General features: G+C 38.3%; 1 protein-coding gene across 1 annotated transcript in view; it reads left to right on the forward strand.

Moving 5' to 3' along the window:
• Positions 1 to 433: 433 nt before the first annotated feature.
• The window catches only part of STARD13 (StAR related lipid transfer domain containing 13), a 249,435-nt gene continuing 231,130 nt past the window's right edge, over positions 434 to 18,738 (forward strand). Inside the window, exon 1 of the mRNA XM_030475577.1 lies at positions 434 to 1,334. Within this exon, the coding sequence (XP_030331437.1) occupies positions 582 to 1,334 (753 nt within the window). The 5' untranslated portion in view covers positions 434 to 581. The remainder of the gene's footprint in view (positions 1,335 to 18,738) is intronic.

Consider the following 18,738-nt stretch of genomic DNA (forward strand, 5'->3'; position numbering starts at 1 on the left):
TCAAGAGACAGAAAATTCTACCTATGTTGAAATCTTCTTTCTTTTCTGTCTATTACTTTGGTTCCTTGCTCTTCCCTATGACATCTCAGTAGCTTTCAGTGATTTAACAGACAATAAATATATAGTGAACAGAGGCATGTTTTGGTAACAATATCTAACATCACTTTGAATGATTCTGAACCCTTGTGTCAATTATCCACATAAAGTCAATATTTAAAAACCATTTATGCATTTGCCAGTTCTTTCCTAGTCTCTAAGTTAAACAAGTCAAGGTTCTCATATTTTAAGTTCATTTAATCTGCATATATCACATATTTTTGAAGAGACCGGTAAGCAAATTTGATACAGGAATTTCATGTTTCAGTATTACTTTTGCTGATGCACACCAATGCAAGCAGGTTACCATTGGTTTTTTTATTTTTTTCAGGAGCAGTGAGGATTTAGATATTTTGTATGAGAAACCAGGCATTCATAATAATCGTGGGATCATGGTTTTGAAAAAATAAGAGATTTCCTGGCTACATATGCAGAGTTATGTGTCTTAAGAAAACCAAGAATGAAGTCATTTTGATCTCTGATGGATGAAACTCATTGGAATGGAAACTAATATCTATGAAGAAGAACAGGACTTACCTTACCTTACATCTGCCAAATGCCTGGGGACTCCAAAGGAAGCAAAGTATGAAGAACACCAAAGAAAGGTAGAAAAACAGTCAAGTCCATCTGAATTTCAGAATGTTTTACTGGAACCTGAGTTGAGTATGCTGTCTGCGTCATCCTTGTTAGATCTCAGTGAGACATCCTTGCAACCTGGCACGGCTGCAGAGTGTGTCTGTGCCACCGATCAGTCTGAGACAAAGCACCTTTGTGAAGAATTACTCTGTTCTGCAGGGCACAAGCCAAAGGAAGATCCTTTACACTCTCCCCTGCACACAGAATGGCCAGTCCTCACAGAAAAAAATTCAGACAAGAAACCAGAAAGGAGTCATGAGATCAGAGTCATAAAACACAAACCAAGTGCTATCACATTTTCTGATTTTGAATTTTTATCAAATGAAGCTAACACTAAACTCCATATTTGTGAGGCGGGAGAAGCAGGTGATTTTTCATCTGAAGAGGAGGAAGCAGATGGTAGACATGATGATGTGTTTACAGAACTGCCACTGTATGAGGCGTTTTTCAATGGTCTTCATGGAGAGAATGTTTCTCAAAGAAAGGAAACAAAACATGATCTTACCAAGGATCCACACATCTGTCATTTAGAAGACTGTGATGATCATTCTGAAAAGGAATTGAAGGACCATGACAAGGAAGAAAACCACATGGAGCTGGAGGTAATACAACCTACTCTTTTGTTTCAAGTGTTTTAAATAACTCGTGTAACTTAAGGTTAGTTAGAAGAGGAGGAGTTGCACAAATTGTTATACAGTATAATTAATGCGAATTACATAATTAAGGATAAAAACCTATGGCAAAAAATATACTAGGTTTTTTTATTGCATAGATCTATTACTTCAGATTGGCCATGCTTATATTAGCCTGAACTTCAAACTTTGGTTTTCTGTTTTCCCTTGCTTTTTAAAATGAGAACATTGGCTCAGTTTCCCATGCTCCTACAAGATCATATTCATGCCATGTACAGCATTTATTCCCTGAGTCTATGGACTGTTCCAAAGGGATAAAGCTCAGGTTTAGCATACTGGCACTGTAGCACTGCACAACCTAACCCACAGCACTGCTTCTGCTAAATACTTTTTTCTCTATTCTTATTTCATTAAAATAATATGGAGGACAGGTTACAATCTAGTCTATAAATAAAAAGTAAAATAAACAGATTTTTTTGTATCTGTGCTGGTACACCTCATAATGCTCTATAGACCAATGTCCAAACAAAAACATAAGAAGATTTAAGAAAAAATTAAAAACACTCTGTAATAAGAATCATCCAACTATAACCTTTCCAGAAAAAAAAAGGGTTGAGTATATTAGCATTAGAGGAGATAATTAGAATTGGAGGAACAGCAGCTCTCCAAGTGAGTTCTCAGTAGTCTGGAGAATAAGCAAGGCTTTCCCCCTGCTCCCACCTGGCGACAAACCAAATGCCTGGAGCTAAACATGTTTATCATTGGAGAAGTTCAGCTCTAGTACAAAAATATGAAGTGACTCCAAATAGTGGACAAAACAAACTCTTAAAATTCCAACGTTCCTGACCATGCAGCAGAAATTAATCTTAAACTGCAGGTCAGGCATACCTTTCCTTCCTCTCTTTTTTCTCCTCCTCCATCTTTTAAAGGTTATTTTCCATGTAAATCTGCTCTATGCCTTGAAAATCAGGGGGGATCCCATGTCTTTTACCCAGTGTGTTTTATTTTTCTCTATTTACAGTTCTCCTTTTACTTCTAGTGCTTATAACATAGTTGCTTCATTGATTTTTGATTAAATGAAAGAAAGACTTTGGTCTATAATGTCCACAATAACATCAAAATTATTGTACACAATACTTAATTACTTCTCTCCTTTAATGCTAATCTATTTCCAATTTGGAGGGGCTAATTCTGCCCTTAACTGAGTGGAAGTTTTGTGCTGCACTTCATACATATCCTAAGTTTACTGCAGAAGCACATCAGCCTACTGAGAAAAAAGCCAGATTCTAAAATTTTTTTCTCAGCAGCTAACATTACAAAACCAAGGCCCAAAGATGGTTTCAAAACAGTGCACCTTTTGATGCAATACTGACCCTGAGAGATTATTGTGACACATGGTTTATTAAATAATTGCATTGTCACCCTACTCTAAGCCAAGTCTTGCTTCCTCATTTACTCAGAAACATTCCCATTAATATAAATATATATCAAAATGCATGTGCAAAATCCCTTGGATTCTGTTTACTGAAGGTCGTTCCCACAGATAGAAGTGAGAGGCCAGGGGCTGTTGTCATTTAGTTTACTTTATGTCTATGCCATAAAATAAACTCACGGATGCAGCTTGTAAGTGCGAAATAATGGATTATAAATTGCCAGACAAGCATGTGAAATTACCTAGTAAATCTCGGTGAATGTGTCAAAACATTTCAAAAACTGTACAGATGCAATGATGCGGTCCTGGGTTTGATTTTTTTTTTCTATGTAAATAAGTACGTATCATTCTAGGAAAGCCTCCAAGAATTTAAAAAAAAAGGATTATCTTGTCTCTCAAATTTTAGCAGCAGTCATGCATTACTATTCAGACTAAAACTCCCCCCATGACTCCGGTTGAAGCAAATGTATGTCATTGTCATTACTTATTTCTATTATTTAGAAATGGGGCCATGGAAAAATGTATTTCTAGTGGAAAGAAATCAAATAAATAAAGACAGTATGGTCTAAAAATGTTGTCAAAAGCAACCATTACTACTAAGCCTTAGATGTAGAAATAGTATAACAAATTACCTCAGCCATACAGATACAGGCTATCACACCGTGACTGAGATCCTAGCTAAAACCTTTCTACTAGAGTTCACAGTGAAATACTGATTAAGATCTACCCTGCATGGGGCATTCCTAAGTAAATGTATTTGTTACTGACTGCAAATCTCCTATTCTATGTACAGAAGGGAGGAAAGGCTGTCACCTTCTCCAGGCTTGGGAGCACTGGCTGTTGCAAGCAGTCAGGAGCAAAGCCAGTGTCCGAATCATCTCCTAAATAACTGTTACATACATTTAAGTGGTAATTGTTGAACTTCTTATTTCATTCTAATGTATAAGCAGAGACAAAACTCCCGAGTACACTGAACAGTAAACAAGTAGAAGGAAGATGGAAAAAATATACAACTTGTATATGCTGCCAACTTTGTCACAAGCGGAAGAAACTTTGCTGAAAGCAATGCATGCAATGGTGCCCGTTAAAACAAAAGCTCTTTCTCTTTTTCCAAAGGCATACAGCATCTGCCTGTTCTAAGTGGTACAAGATAAGTGATACTTCTATTCAATTTATGAATTCAGTATGGACCCTGAGTTTCCACCCTTAGACCAGTCCCATATGTATTTCCTGTGCTTTCTCATAAAATCTAAATTGGGCAACCTTTTTTTCCTTGTCAGGAGTCTGTAATCAGTGGTACATTTAATGCCCAAGTGGAGTTCTTAAACTAAAAATGAGATTTATTTCAACTGGGAAACAAAAGTTTGAAGATTTAAAAACCAGTCTGTATACATGTTTGAAATATTGTTCACATTTTTCTTTTTGGGATGGTGATCTAGGTAACATCATCGCTAAAACACCCCTGGAGGTATTTAGAAAGACATGTACCTGTGGTGCTTAGAGACATGGTTTAGTGGTGGATTTGGCAGTGTTAAGTTAATGGCTGGACTCAATCATAAGGGTCCTGTCCAACCTAAATGATTCTATGATTCTGATTGTTTGTTTCATTCTGTCCAGAGGTTTTCTCGGCAACTCTGAAGTAGTATGTTGAGCCATTCTCCCTGCTTTTTTTACTTCAAGTCTTCATATTAAACAACATACTCTCTTTGTGCATGCAGCCAGCTCAGTATGCAGTGGCAATAAACTATTTAGAATAGCTTCCGAAACATAACATTTTTCTATGCCATTTCTGCTAACTGTACTGAGCAGAACGTAGCTGATAACCATATTTAACCAGGAATTACTATACAACTTTATATCAGTAATCTTAATCCTATGCTTACAGAGTCTCAAAACAGTATGTTACTTCCAGGAGTAGCATTTCAGACAAGGAAGAAATGGAAGATATTTGACAGACACTAGGCAAAAAGAAGTATTATGAAATCATGCCCTTGACAAAGTCAACTGTCATGGATCTTCCCTCACCTCAGTGATGTTATAGAAATCAGAATCATAGAAGCTGCTGCAAAGGAGTAAGCCTTACCAACGTGACAGCAAACTGGAAATCCTCCCTGGGACAGTTTCAAAGCATCTGTTTGGGGAGCCCATATTAGCTATTGTCACAGCCAGAAAGGTTTCTGTCCTGTTGATATTACTTAGGGCAATGAAGTGACTTGTCACAGCTTCCTCTGTGGTATTAGAGAAGAGAGCAAGCCAGGAAGCCCATGTGCTGGAAAGAAACTGCTTAGAGCTAACCATGAGGACATGCCAGGTGCTCCAGCAGCCCCTCTGCAGCCTTTTGGTGTCTGTGCCAGGACAACATACTGGGTATCTCTCCCCACTAGACTTTCAGGACTCTCCAAATAAGTCCTCTTCTCAGAGGTGCTGCTTGATGGAACACAATCACTGCTTTCTAAAATATATCTGGAAAGGTTTAAGAATTAACTGTTGGCAAGTGTTGCATATAGGTGTAACTTCCAGGAGAATCCTAGAAAAATAACTGTTTCTTAAAGAAACAAGAGTCCTTCCTACTTAAGGAGGAATCCATGAGTGAGCCTCTGTCCATACTGTTTTCCCCTGCACTCTATCTCTGCTGTGTAAGATGGTGCACTGTGTGTCAGGCTCCAGAGTATCAAATCTTCTAGCCTTTCCTTACACGGGAGCCTGGGAGACCTTTCTGGGGCTTGAGTTGTACACATATTTACATTATGCCTTTTTCAACACACTTTGGATGAGCTAAACCAAATCTGCTTGTTGGTTTAAAGCACGGTGCTGATGGTCTAATATTTGCGGTATTACCTTGTTCAGCTGGGTCAAAGAGTGAGATACCACTCCCTAGGAGTAACGGAGACAAGATGACCCAAAGAGATAATTTAGGTAATTAAGATAGTATTCACAATGACTATCTTTGTCAGGATTTGGCCTTCAGACTGTAAACTCAAAGACTTCTGGAGGAGGCTGCGCAGTCATGGGAGTGGCCTGTACAGTGTCAGGAGACCCTGTCTCTGTGTGCAGCACTGGGTAGTGTTAATGGGGTAGCTGTGCCATCTCCTTCACCATGAGTAAATCTTTGTTTGAAGTGAAACTGTAGTGTTCTAAAGGAGATTTGTGAAAGCTCCATTGCTTTTGATGTTTAAAGCTCAGGCAGCTGAACTCTGGAAATGGTTACAGAAAACAGTCCTTTACTGGCAGGAAGATGGATGATCTGGCTTTCCAGTTTCTTTTTCCTTGATTATTCACTTATTTTTATTAATTTCCTTGTTCCACCTTTGTATTACAGTTAGGTAAATTTCATCCTTATTATACAGTCATTACTAAGTGACAAGTTTAATAATCATTGTATCAGCTTAGATCGTGACAGTCCAGATTCAGGCTGGAATAACTTGCTGAGATGTAATAAAGAAGTTTCCATAGCATCTGTCCTACATTTTGTCTGCTTCTGGCTTGTGTTTTCATTCTTCTTTTCATAAGCACCAGAAGTTCACCAAAGGAGCAAGACAAGATAAATAGACAAGACATGCAGGAGGAGATAAATGCACAAAAATTTATTCAAAACCATATTCTTTGAAGTTAATTATGATTCCTTAAAAGGTACGTATTCTTCTGTGTGGCTTGTAAATATTTTAATCAAGTCATCATACCCAGTGAAAAAGGAATCAGAAATTTTTAAGGTTTTGACAATGAATTTGCTTTATTCAGATTAGATTAAGTTCATTCAATTTACATGATCAAAACAGAGCAGCAGTCAAGCCTACAACTGTGATCAGTAACTGGGCCTGCCAAAGTAAGCTTCTTGCCCTTACGCTTGAATAGCTTAAACTCTGCTAAATCCTTGTACCTCTTGTATTCCTGCTCAGTGCCTGGCTTAGCCACTCTGAAGCACTTTTCCAAGAGGTACTTTACTGTTTTCATTAATGAGGCACTGGAACATAGGTGGAATTTAAGCTATCTGAAAATTGCCTTGCAACAGTTTCTTCTTCTCTAATTCAGTTGTACAAGAGCAAAAACTAGTAAAGAACATATTAGAGTGAAGCACAAATTCCTTCTCCCATTCCTCCCATACTTTGGAAGTTTTTTCTTCTCTTTACCTTACGAAACTGAGACTCTAAAACTAGAGGAGGAGAAGGGTTGCAAATTTGTCATGACTTCTTCAGGAGGAATAATACGGTTATTATTATCTCCTTTTTGTTCATCTTCTGCAGACATGGGATATCTATCCAGGTAGGAAAGCTAAGTGCTGAAGTAACAATATCTACAGAGTAGGAAGTTAAGGGGAGGAAAATGGGAAATTACTTGTCTAAGACAGGAGTGATGCACTGAGCTTTGTACATTCTAATTTCTTTTATGTGTCTGTGAGGTTTGCACTTTCTGTATTAAAATTACACATTCTCTAGAGCTCATAGGTGAAGACGCTGTCAGTTGAACTTCGCAAAGTTTCTAGTGTTCATGCTTGTTTCCTGCCTGCTTGGAAAATGAGTTGGAGAACCTACGATTGCTTTAGCAACGATGCATTATTATTAGTCAGTAAATAACTACAATCAGCTTTTAATAATAAAGTCAGATAATGCTGGCTTAGGGACTTTAATTATTAGGTTAAAAGAAAGAATATTAATTTCACAAATTTGAGGGGCTAATGATGAACATAGCATTTTTTGTATAGAGAACATTTTCCTCTTATCTGTTGTGTCCTACTTACTGTGAATGGAGTCAGTTGTACAAATTTGCTTCTTACTTCAGTGGAAATCAGCTGCATTACTGTGAAATTATAGGAACTTTGCAAAATAACAGTTAAGTTGTAACAGGAATAGTAACTTGAAGATATGCTGAAAGATCATATTGAAGAAAATTGGTATATTGCAATCATGTAGAAAAATATGTAGATAATATCAAAATGACTGTCCTTTATCCCTTCAGTGTACTTGCAGGCTGCTTGCATGTTTTAATAAACACGCATGATTAATTGTTCATTAGAAAATTGCCAAAAAAAAAAAGAAGTATATTCTCCCAGAAAAGATGCACTTTCTTGCTAGAAAGAAAGTAGAAACCTGTCTTTCAGTAGAAACCTGTCTTTCACACTACAAGATTATCTTCAGCAGGTATCAATGACTGCTGGGTTGAGATCACAGAAAACACATGCACTCTGGCTTTGTAAAAAATGTCTTGTGAACTATTTTCAGCAGCCCCAGATCGGGCTCCTTAAGGAAAGTTGTAATACAAGGGGACGAAATCTGTCCTTTTTCAAAAGCAAAGCTGACAAACCTCGATGTGACGGGAGGACTCAAACTCAGAAAATTCAGAGGGCTTTCTTGCAGTTAACCTTTCATGCAGTTTGAAATAATCTGTGGTGCAGAATACCATCACTCTCCAAAAATGTATATCATATAGTGTACGTGGTATATATTACCTATATAGTGAGATTGTGCGAAAGTTAAAATTTTTGACAAACTAATGAAGAAAATCAGATAATTAGTCAAAAAGACAACTCACCTTGACTTTCAAACACCTTCAGAAAATTTACAAAGCACCTTTCAGCTTGCTGCTGAATTAGGTAATATGAAATTACAGAAGGTGAGGTTATTGAGTTACATTGCATTGCACAGTGTGAAACACTCCAGCTGTTCAAGTTAACATGTAGAACTTTGGCCCTTAAGTAGTTTTCATAACATTATGAAAGATCTTTAGGCTATCAGTTCCCAAAGTGTGACTATTTGCCATTCGTGTCTGACAGAGTTTTTATGCTGCCCATCCTAGCTGTAGCTATCCAACTGAGTAGATACTGTGCTGCTGCTGAATCATATTGTACAGCCTCATTTTTGTCCCACACGCATGTGTTAAGAGGCCCCATGAACAAAATTTTGGGCACTCCTAGTTTAGCCTGTTCATAAGTATTAGTGCATGGTTTATATTTATCTATAAAGTTTCAGGAGAATAAATAGTTAACACGAGTGGTGTATTATACTAAAATAGGAGAGTATTCACCATATGTAACTTGGGTTATGATTTTTTCAGATATTGACTCCTTTATTTGTTGTGCATTTGAATACTTCAGAATCACATGGCCACCTCAGGAAACACCAACATTACTATTGCTCTTGCCAGAATATATATAAAAAAAAAATTTATGTTTATGGTTGCATTAAGCCCATAAAAGAAGTATATCAAGGTTCTTCTTTACAAATATTTGAAAATATCTGGAACCTGTGCAGTGTAAGACCATTCAAGTGTTTCACGTATCTCTACAGCAGCAGTGCAAAAGTCAACAGAAAAAAAGCCCTGTCTAAGTCAAGGCTCTGATGAACCGCATTCCTCTGTCAGAGCACAGGAACAAGGCACCTGTGAGAATTACAGACTGGGTCTTAGGTGGGGGGAACCAGCAGAAACATGTAGAAATCTGTTAATCTGCTTATCATTGATATTAAGATATTCTTTCAAGGTGCAGATGAAGGTTCTGGATAAACTGTGGGATGGGCACTAAGCAGAACAACTTGTGAGACTGGAAAGTTGCGCAAAAGAAAGGTCCAGGCTGGGTTGCATTTTCAAGCTTGTTTGGCTGATAGGGGAGGAGTTGGTATGTTTTTCAAGTCCAGCAACTGAACTGCAGTATAGCAAAAAAACACAAAAAACAAACAACAAAAAACCCCAAACCATAAACTCCAGAGTGTTATGAACTAAGAACCTTGCAAAGTTGCAAAGTATATTTCATAATATGTCAAAGTTCTTGAGTGGGAATAAGAAAAATTAGTTACAAGTTTCCTCATGATTTTTTGAAATTTTGTGGCACCTCCTATAAGACATACAGGTAACTCATGCCCAGTTAACAAAATCAGACTCTAGCGATATACCTAGAATCCTTCTGTCCTTCTTTGTGTGACATTCCAATAAAATAATGTTAGCTTGACATTGTAATGGACATAATTCCTTAGTAGTACTATGGGACCACAGACTACCATGATTTTACATACCCAGGGACCTATGATCATTTTGGTACTGCCACATCACCAGTTACTATATAACCAGCGATCTGTGCTAACACTGAGTTTCATGCTTGAAACAAATTCAGAAAAATGTAAAAACGTTTTTAAAACGTAGCAAACTTCATAGAAATTTTAGAATCATGTATCTGAGATTTCATTTTATGACATTCTTGTGTGGTTATTTGCTGTAGGAGAGAATGTCATCACCCTCAAGACTTTTCTTAACAATCACTCCAGCTATGGAATATTTTAAATTCTAATAAAAATGGAAATAGACTGCTCTTACCTATCCAAGTTTTTGTCCAAACTAAAAGTCTTGCCCAGTTTTGAATTATCTCAGAGCTAAGACTTTTGCAGTGCAGCAAAGGGAAACCTCCTCTGAATTAGCTGGGAGTTCTCCAGAAATAAAATGAAAAGGACATTGAGGCCAGCTCCTGTATTTGAAACATTTTTCTTCCAGAAATCAACTTCAGTAAAATCTCACCAGGCTTTTGGATTGTTTTACTGGGGTCTCTGGCATTTAGACTTCAATCCAATGTTTCAAAAATCGGGTCTAGAACAGGTAATTTCTAGTGTCAAAGATTTAACAGCTTATTTATACTGTGTATTAAAGAAATGTTGTCTGGCCTTAATCTCATCTTTGTGATAAAGTAGTTAGTGATATGGTATATAACCCACTGTAAGATTTGCAGTTAGTATTTACTGTTCCTATTCAAACCGTATAATGGTGAAATTTCAGTAGCTATGTAATGATGATTTTGCACTGTAGCAAAAGCCTTTGCAGTTAGTCTGGGGACTGATTTCCTTAAATTAAAATGTCAAAAAAGCTGCTAAGCCTGCCAAAGAACAACACTGAAATTTGTATGTATTTCATTCTATAATAGGTACATCATACATCAACCAAAAGTGCACAAAGCCAATAACTAGAAGAAAGAATATACAGACAGCTTTTTATTAACAGAATGCCTGACCAATGTCGGTGCTTGTACTGAGAGAAAGCAGAGTATCCAGTATTTGTGCAACCAAGGGTCTAGACTCTGAATTTCCCTCAAGCTGTACTTTTATTTGCTTTATTATCAAACTTATCTTACTACAAAGATATTACTCCATCCCTGGCAGTGTTCAAGGCCGGGCTGGACAGAGTCTTGGGCAACATGGTCTAATGTGAGGCATCCCTGCCCATGGCAGGTGGTTGGAATTAGATGACCTTAAGGCCCTTTCCAACCCTAACCATTCTATGATTCTATGATTCTATAACTGCAAAGATATGGAAAAAGATCATGTTTGGGAGACGGAAGATGATTAAGCTAAAAAAGATTACCTCTGGAAGACAAAAATATTCCACGAACTCTGTTTTGTTTTTTATTTTTTAATGAAAGTTGCAGTACTATCATGTATCTCTTATGCAAGAAGGCTATTATGATAGCCCTCCATTTTATGTTTTGTATAGTGCAGATCACCTGCTATCTTGATTTGTCTAAGCCTTGTAAGGATTTAACAGTTTGAGTCTTATCTTGGGGGATATACAATGCCACAAAGGTAAATAAAATAAATAAACAAATAAAGGAATGCTAAAGGAGGGAAACAGGTTTCAAAAGCCTTAGTGGGAAAGCCCCAGTATTCCAAGCAAGCAGGGGCGAACTCAGTTCTTTCTGAAATAAGGCAAAAGTGCATTAAACAGATTCAGAAAATGCTTTTGAAACAAAACTTTTCAGGCATGACAAAGCATGCATGTTGTACGTGAATGACAGACAGCAAACTCTAAAATTGCCACTTCAATGTTCTCATATAAAACTTCTTTAAATGCAAGAATTTACCATGAATACAAACAATAAATTCTTTAAATAAAAGAATTTCCCATAAATAACAGCAAACTCTAAAATAGTAAGAATTGCTGCAAGTTGGAATGTATACATTCACGGTTTTTATCTCAGATCACCTTCTCTTGTGGGCAATGTTTCCAGTTTTGTATAAAGTTCTGAAGGAGGTAGGTTTAAGTTGCATTGAAGATATTTAAGCTGAAAAAAGACTAGACCTTCCCTGGATGTGTTCTTTTCTTATTTGGAAATTGTGTGCAAATGCTAAGGAGTGGTCACACAAGCAGCTCAGGACAAACAGCATTTAATTCCAATGCAAATTAAAATGAATGTGAAAGAGCACAAAAGTATGGGGTTGAAAACTGGACAAAATTAAGAACGAAAATTTAGTTTATGCATCCAATTTAAATTTGGCAGTATACAACAAAAGAATCCCAAACCTTCTAGGTAGTGTGGCAGATAAAAGCATTCAGTTTTGCAAAGGTCATTATTTTTAAATTTGGGGTTACTCTGGTTCAGAAAAACTCCCCAAAGATTCAGAATTCTCCATGACAGTGAATGATTTCTTAGCTGGGGTGTGATATGTCAGGAGCCTGCAGCAGCTTGCTAGGTGGGCTAGTAAGAAGTTTGGATAGCTTAACTGGCAGGTAAAGGTATTTTCCCCAGAGGAAGCTTGTCAAAATGAAGCTGTCTTTGAAAAGTAATTCAATTTTGATGAATTGACAAGTATCAATTAAATTGAAAGAAAATAAACTCATCACTTAGATTCCAAATGAAATTGCTATCACTTTGGCATTTTAAATTTTATATTCAATCATATATTAGGTGGTTTGCAATTAGGCTGGTTTCTACATTGTCTATTCAGGGTTTTTTTTCCCCAGGAGGGCTAAACTACATATTAATCAGTTTATGCACATTCTCGCTCTTAAGTATGCTCTAGTCCATTTCCTTTGTTATTTGGGTTTTCTGGTTTTGTTTCTTTAAAAATGGTGCCAATATCACAACAGGACTATACAGAGGTGAGCAGGATTGGAGAACCATTGGGAGAGCTTGTCACTGTCTTAACATCCTCAAGTGGATTAAGACAAACTATTAAAATACAAACTATGGTACTTCCAAATTTTCTCCTGGAATGTTTGGATGTAGCCCAAGTGCTAATACCCTTTTCCACAAGGGTATCTAGATATGCCTCTTAAACCTGCAAATCTTGCAGGTTTATATTGTACTGCATTTTGCTAGGAAGATTTTGCTTATTATTGCTATTGTTAAGTGTCTTGCATTTCAAAATACACTTGTTAAACCTTGTTTGAAGTACATAATTGGAGGAACTAATTGAAATCCTATCCACCTTGAATTAGGTTAGGAATAGTTTGTTTTCAGTTATTTGCCAGAGTTATGTCAATAGATCTTTTTATTTGGATTTTTGTGGTTGATGGGGTTTTTGCTAAAATATTTCATATCACATGGAACTGAAGTATTTGTGAATAGAAAATATTACTGCTGATAATCATCCCCCAGCAGGGTTGGGGTTTTTTTTCTTTTTCTTATAATTTTCTTAGTAAGTCAAAACAATAATGTTTTGCCATTCTTTTTAACAACCCTTACTTTTCTAAGTATAAATAAAGCTTAGCAAATACCTAAACAGAGATAAACAGAATTTTCAAATGCTTTCAGTTATGGTACTTCACAAAGAGCCCCACAAGTGCAAATAACACTGAAGTACTCAAAATATAATGTATATTATAACTCGAAGTCAATAACTGTTAAGCTGAACCTCCGCATGGTGAAACCCTGGGACAGGCTCATGCTTACAGCTTCACCTGCCTCAGAACATCTTTTGTGCATCTTGCAGATTTTGCAAAACTCCTGCAGGTTTATAGGAGTAGCTGCTGCAGATCACTCCTCTCTTTCAACGCCTCTCATTCCAGCACAAGACGTCTGAAGCAAGGAATAGGCAACATGCCTGAATGTTAAGGTTCAAGTAACAGTAGTCGTTGTTATTTAGTGACCATGCTACTCTTACAGTAAGACACACTTTTCTGAGCTCTAGGCCAGCCACGTTTTCCAACCTTTGTGTTATACAAAAATATTTATATGGTATAAGAAATGTGTTTACAAGCTCTGGGAATACAGAAATTATTCTTTTCCTCCAAGAATGATGCCTAAGGCTGCTTTATCAAAGCAACTTTTCTTCAAAATCGAGATCAAACAGATTTGTTTCACAGAATCAACATGGTTGACTTTGACAATGGAGTTATCTTTTTCCCAAGCTAAAAAGGACATGATAAAATCTATAATCACTATTCTGTTTCTGTTAATGATTAAAAAAGCCATAAAAAGGAGTCTTCATAAAGATGTCCAAGGGGAGCAAAATGCACAAGTCAATTATTATGCAGTAATGATACAACATTTCCACATACTTCACCATTAGGTTTTTTTTATTCTAGCAACACAGGGCTTCAGCTGTTTACAAATACCATTAATGGTTACAAATGTCATGAATAGTTAAGTTTCTCAAAGTTTTATTGATCACTTATACAGTATTTGTGTCTGTTTCTGATCTCTGAAAGAAGAAATGTAGTTAGAATTCTGAAAACTTTAAGTAGATAACTAGCATTAACAATTAAAAATACAAGACAAAACATACTACATAAATTAGGAAAGGATATAGGAACATATGCATGCACAGATGACTGTTCTTGTGCATTAAGTGAGGTTCTTAAATTCAGCTTTTAAACTCCATCTAATTCCTTCAGCTTCTTAGTTACTACATTTGCCATGGGTATTTTGCCATTTAGAGGAAAAAGAAAGAGCATAAACTACAACAGATTATTATAACAGCATACACGATACTCCAGCTTTTAGCATAGGCAGGTAGCAGGAACATATATCCCAGTTTACCAAACAAAGGGTGGTGAAAAAAAAAGGAACATAGAGAGACAACTTGCAGTGAGTGTCACTGGTAGATCCTGTGGCTTGTTCAAAACTTTATCTACAAGACTTCTCCAGGTTGAAAGCTGTTGCCGGTTTTATCAGGGAGGGAGAAGTGAAATCTGATCTCTATAATTAAGGCAATTAATTTTCATCTAAAATATAGATATTTAAATATCTGTGGTTCCTGATCATCCACTGGGCCTGGTGGAGAAGGCTGGCTGCTCTCATAGTTTAATTTTCTTCCCAGATAAACTAGGGATGTGGGAGGAAGACAAGAGGGAGTGGGAGTAGAGATGGTGCACACCAGGTCTTGCCTCAACATGGAGTTAAGACATCAGCGGAATATTATGTGGATCTGGGTGTTAGGGAACATATCCAGTTTCCACATTATAGAGAAAGCAGTCTGTCAAATGAAGCACATAAATTCCTTATACAGTCAGAGGAAAGACACTGATGTCTTTGAAGAGCTCCAGAGGGAGATCCCATCTGATTAAGTACAGGCATTTAAGAGACTTAGACAATGAAAAGAAAAATGTACCTCTTCACTCTTTTCTCTCACTTCCAAAAATTTACACAAGGAGATTTATTTGTTCTATGATCAGTGTCCTTGTGTCATTTTGACAGGCTTCCTACAATTGAAAAGCTGCAACTCGTAAGCCCTCTCAAACATGGGATACAAAACATTAAAATTGAACACTGTACATGTACTATAAATGATACCTGGAGCTAGTTTTATCTAGTCACCCAGTATAATGATATTTCTGATTTCAACTGCATACCAAACTTACTCCCACCTCCCTTCAACTTTAACCAATTCAAAACTTTTTTTTTTTAAACCAAAACCTGTTTGTGCTAAACTGTATCTTTACTTACAGGTATCTTTAATTTACTTCCTCACTTCTAATGATTTTTTTTCTAGAAAAAGATTTTTAATTATGTACTTATCTGCTGCAATTTTGTGACATAAAATAATTGTTTCCTTCTATGTGACTGTTTTTAACCCACTATGCTTCGCCCTGGCTGACATTCAGAAAGGAATTAACTACATACCTGTCTTGATCTTTGGCCACTAGAGATGGGCTTCTCATGAAGTTGACTGAATTCACAGAGGCTCTGCAAGGAGCACATTGGCAGGGCTGACATCTAAACAAAAGCTGCTGAGAAACTCCTTTGGAAAAAATATAACCAAAAAACCTCCAAAAAACCAAAAAAACCCCACCACCCCCCCAAAAAAAAACCCAACAAAAAACCAAAAAAAAGAAACCCCAAAACCCAAAAAAACCCCCCAAAAAACCAAGCCAAAATATAACATCATGTGGGATGAGTGATGTAAATCCTATAAAATCATCTAATAAGAACTGAACCACCTATCACCTCCCTTTTGAAGTATTTTTCTTCAATTTCTTGGTCAAGGACCAATTTCCCTCATGATGGAATAAGTGTCATTTATAAAATCAAGTGTCTCAGGGTAGGAAGTGAAAATTTACTGTCCTACTGTTTCTGCAGAATTCACCTCATAACCCTGTGATACTCTCAGAAAAGTAAAGAATTGTTCCAAAGTGTTTTTCAGATTTAGGATTACCACACCAACATTCTGCAGAACTAACGCCTCCCAGCTCACCCCCTTCAGCACCTCCTCTTCTCCAATCCGTTCCCCACCTCTCAGTGCTTTTCCACCATACTCCAGTCCTCTCCTAACATTCTTGCATTACCTCCCATTTCCACCTCCCACTATTTTCTCCACACCTGCCCATGTCTCCTCTATTTCCCTTTCCCCACAATGTCTCCAAACCCCCTGATCCAGCAAGAGACAACATGAGTTTTAGCTATCAGTACTTTTTCACTGCCTGTACAGTTAGCATATAGACAGTCATCGGCAGCTGCTCAGAAATGATATGGGCTGACATCTCATCCTTAGCTTATAGTGGGCCATCATTTGAGTCTCTTCTGTCTATCCAGACAGAAATTTTGATTAAACTTTGAAAAACTTCAAATCTCTCTGATATTTTTTCCCATCTTTCAAACTGGCTTGAAACTATTGAAAATACTCAAAAGTTGTGGGGAAAATATCACAGCAGTTGGGCAACACCAGGAGAGAAAAGCATGATTTTGTTCTCTTAACACACCAAGTAAAAAAAAAAAAAAAAAAAAAGAAAAAAAATGACATAATTAAAGTATAATTACATATAATTACCATTAAAATATAATGGAAGAAACTTGGAAGAAAAATACATTTAGCATTTTAATTAAAACTATAAATTCTGATAGTGAATACTTAGAAAAGGTCTGTTACAAAAAGTCAATGAAATTAGAAAACTAGACAATTCTGAAGAGAACTGGTTTTTAAAAGGTATTTACAAATAGTTTGATTGATGTGTTCTAATACGTTTGGGTTTTATTTATTAAGGAAAAATACAAATTGGGGTTTTATTTATTATCATTTGTATTGATCCAAATGACAAAGGACCACAATTGAAGTTAAGTTCCCCTGGCACTAGGAGCTGTACTGTGACATGATTCAAATTCAGGCTTCAAAGCCTTGATTCTCTGTTCTACCAGTTTCTCTGGAGCATCATGATGTCACAATAGGAGGCTGATCCTCCAAATCTGGATATGATGCTTTGCCAGACTTTACTCTTGGTAATTAAGGGACCTGTGATTACAGCCTGACTTTGGCTTCCAGCACCGAGGGATTATATTCTTCCTCCCTCCCCATCTCCTTCCCCTTCATGCCCCAAAATGTAACAGACTGGAGAAAAACCTTTTCATATCACCAGAAAGACAAAAAATGAGACTGTCCAAATCTGCCCACTAAGGCTCATTTCAATATGTCAAACCATATAAGCAAAACTTTCCAGAAATGCTTTAAGATATTCTTGTTTTGAGCAGTGCTGAAATCTAGGGGTTTGAAGAATTTTCTTTCTTGTCTGAAGTCTCCTTTTGTGTTCAAATATCACAGCTGAGCTCAGGCTGTCTCACCACTAACAAAAGTTACTAACCATCCCAAGGCAAACTGCAGTGCAGTCTAACAGTTCAAACACAATTATGATTTCGGAGTTGTGTGCCAGTGTTGCCCAGCTTGGGTAATTCAGGTAACTTTTACATTTGTAACTGTCTGATATTACCCACGCAGCTCCTATTGTTCATGAGACTACTGAAATAAAGGCAATCTAGCCAGAGCTCAGATTTGACTTATTTTTCTGAAGCTGAGCAGAATCAGTCTTGACCTAGTCAGTGCTGTTTATTCTGACACGTGTCAGGTATGACAAGGGGGTATATTGTCTGTGCCGAGCATTGTGAGTTTAATTTTCACAACGGTATGTAACTATTTAGGAGTGCAGTTAGCCCTTTCCAAGTGCAATGCCTGTATGGCAGTAGCTGTAGCTTTGAATTTAAAAGCACTAGATTCCACCACCGTGTGCAATGGCAAAAATACTTCTGAAGAGCTGATTGTCTTTATGTTACTTTTAAGCCCTGTCTACCCCTGCTCGGCTGTGCAAACAAGGCAGCGGCGGCAGGCTCTGCACACCAGCGCTGCATGAAGCAGGTATTCCCAGCTCACGTGCTCTTTCACACTGGGGAAACCGAGGCACGGCCCCATGGAAGGGCTGTTTTATGAAGCAGCAAGGCCAGCCCCAGCTGTGACAGTTGTTATACCAAGGCATAGCGCGGGGAAGGAGCGAGCGGGGGGCAGCTCAGCCTTCCCCTCAACGGTCAGGCCCCCCGACGGCTCCTCACACCCGCCCCTGCGGCCGTTGAGGTCGCGGTGCTCGCCGGCCCTTAAGACAATGGGGTCGGATCGGCGGGAGGCGGCTCTGGTGCTCAGCCTCGCCCTCTGGAGGAACGGCTCCCGCTGGTGCGGCCCAGCCGGCACGGCCGTTCTCAGCAAGCCCGTGCGGGCGGCCCCGGCGCGGGGCGCTGGGGGGCAGCGGACTCCCGGTGCCCTTCACCCAGCGCCGCCGCGGCCGCCGCCGCTGCGCCCCGCCGGGAGCGACTCCTTCCCCCGCGTGCGGCGGGGCCTCCCTTCCCTGCCGGGACGCCAGGGCGCGCTCTGGGGCGCACCGCTGGCCGCCAGGTGGCGCTGCCGCCCCGCGAGCCGTCGGATACCGCCCGCCCTCCCGCGTGCAGGCTCCGCCCGCCGGACAGCGACGTCACGGCGGCGCTCGCGCGCGCGTGTT

The sequence above is a fragment of the Strigops habroptila genome, chromosome 2 (assembly GCF_004027225.2).
Source record: "Strigops habroptila isolate Jane chromosome 2, bStrHab1.2.pri, whole genome shotgun sequence".
Lineage (NCBI taxonomy): Eukaryota > Metazoa > Chordata > Aves > Psittaciformes > Psittacidae > Strigops > Strigops habroptila.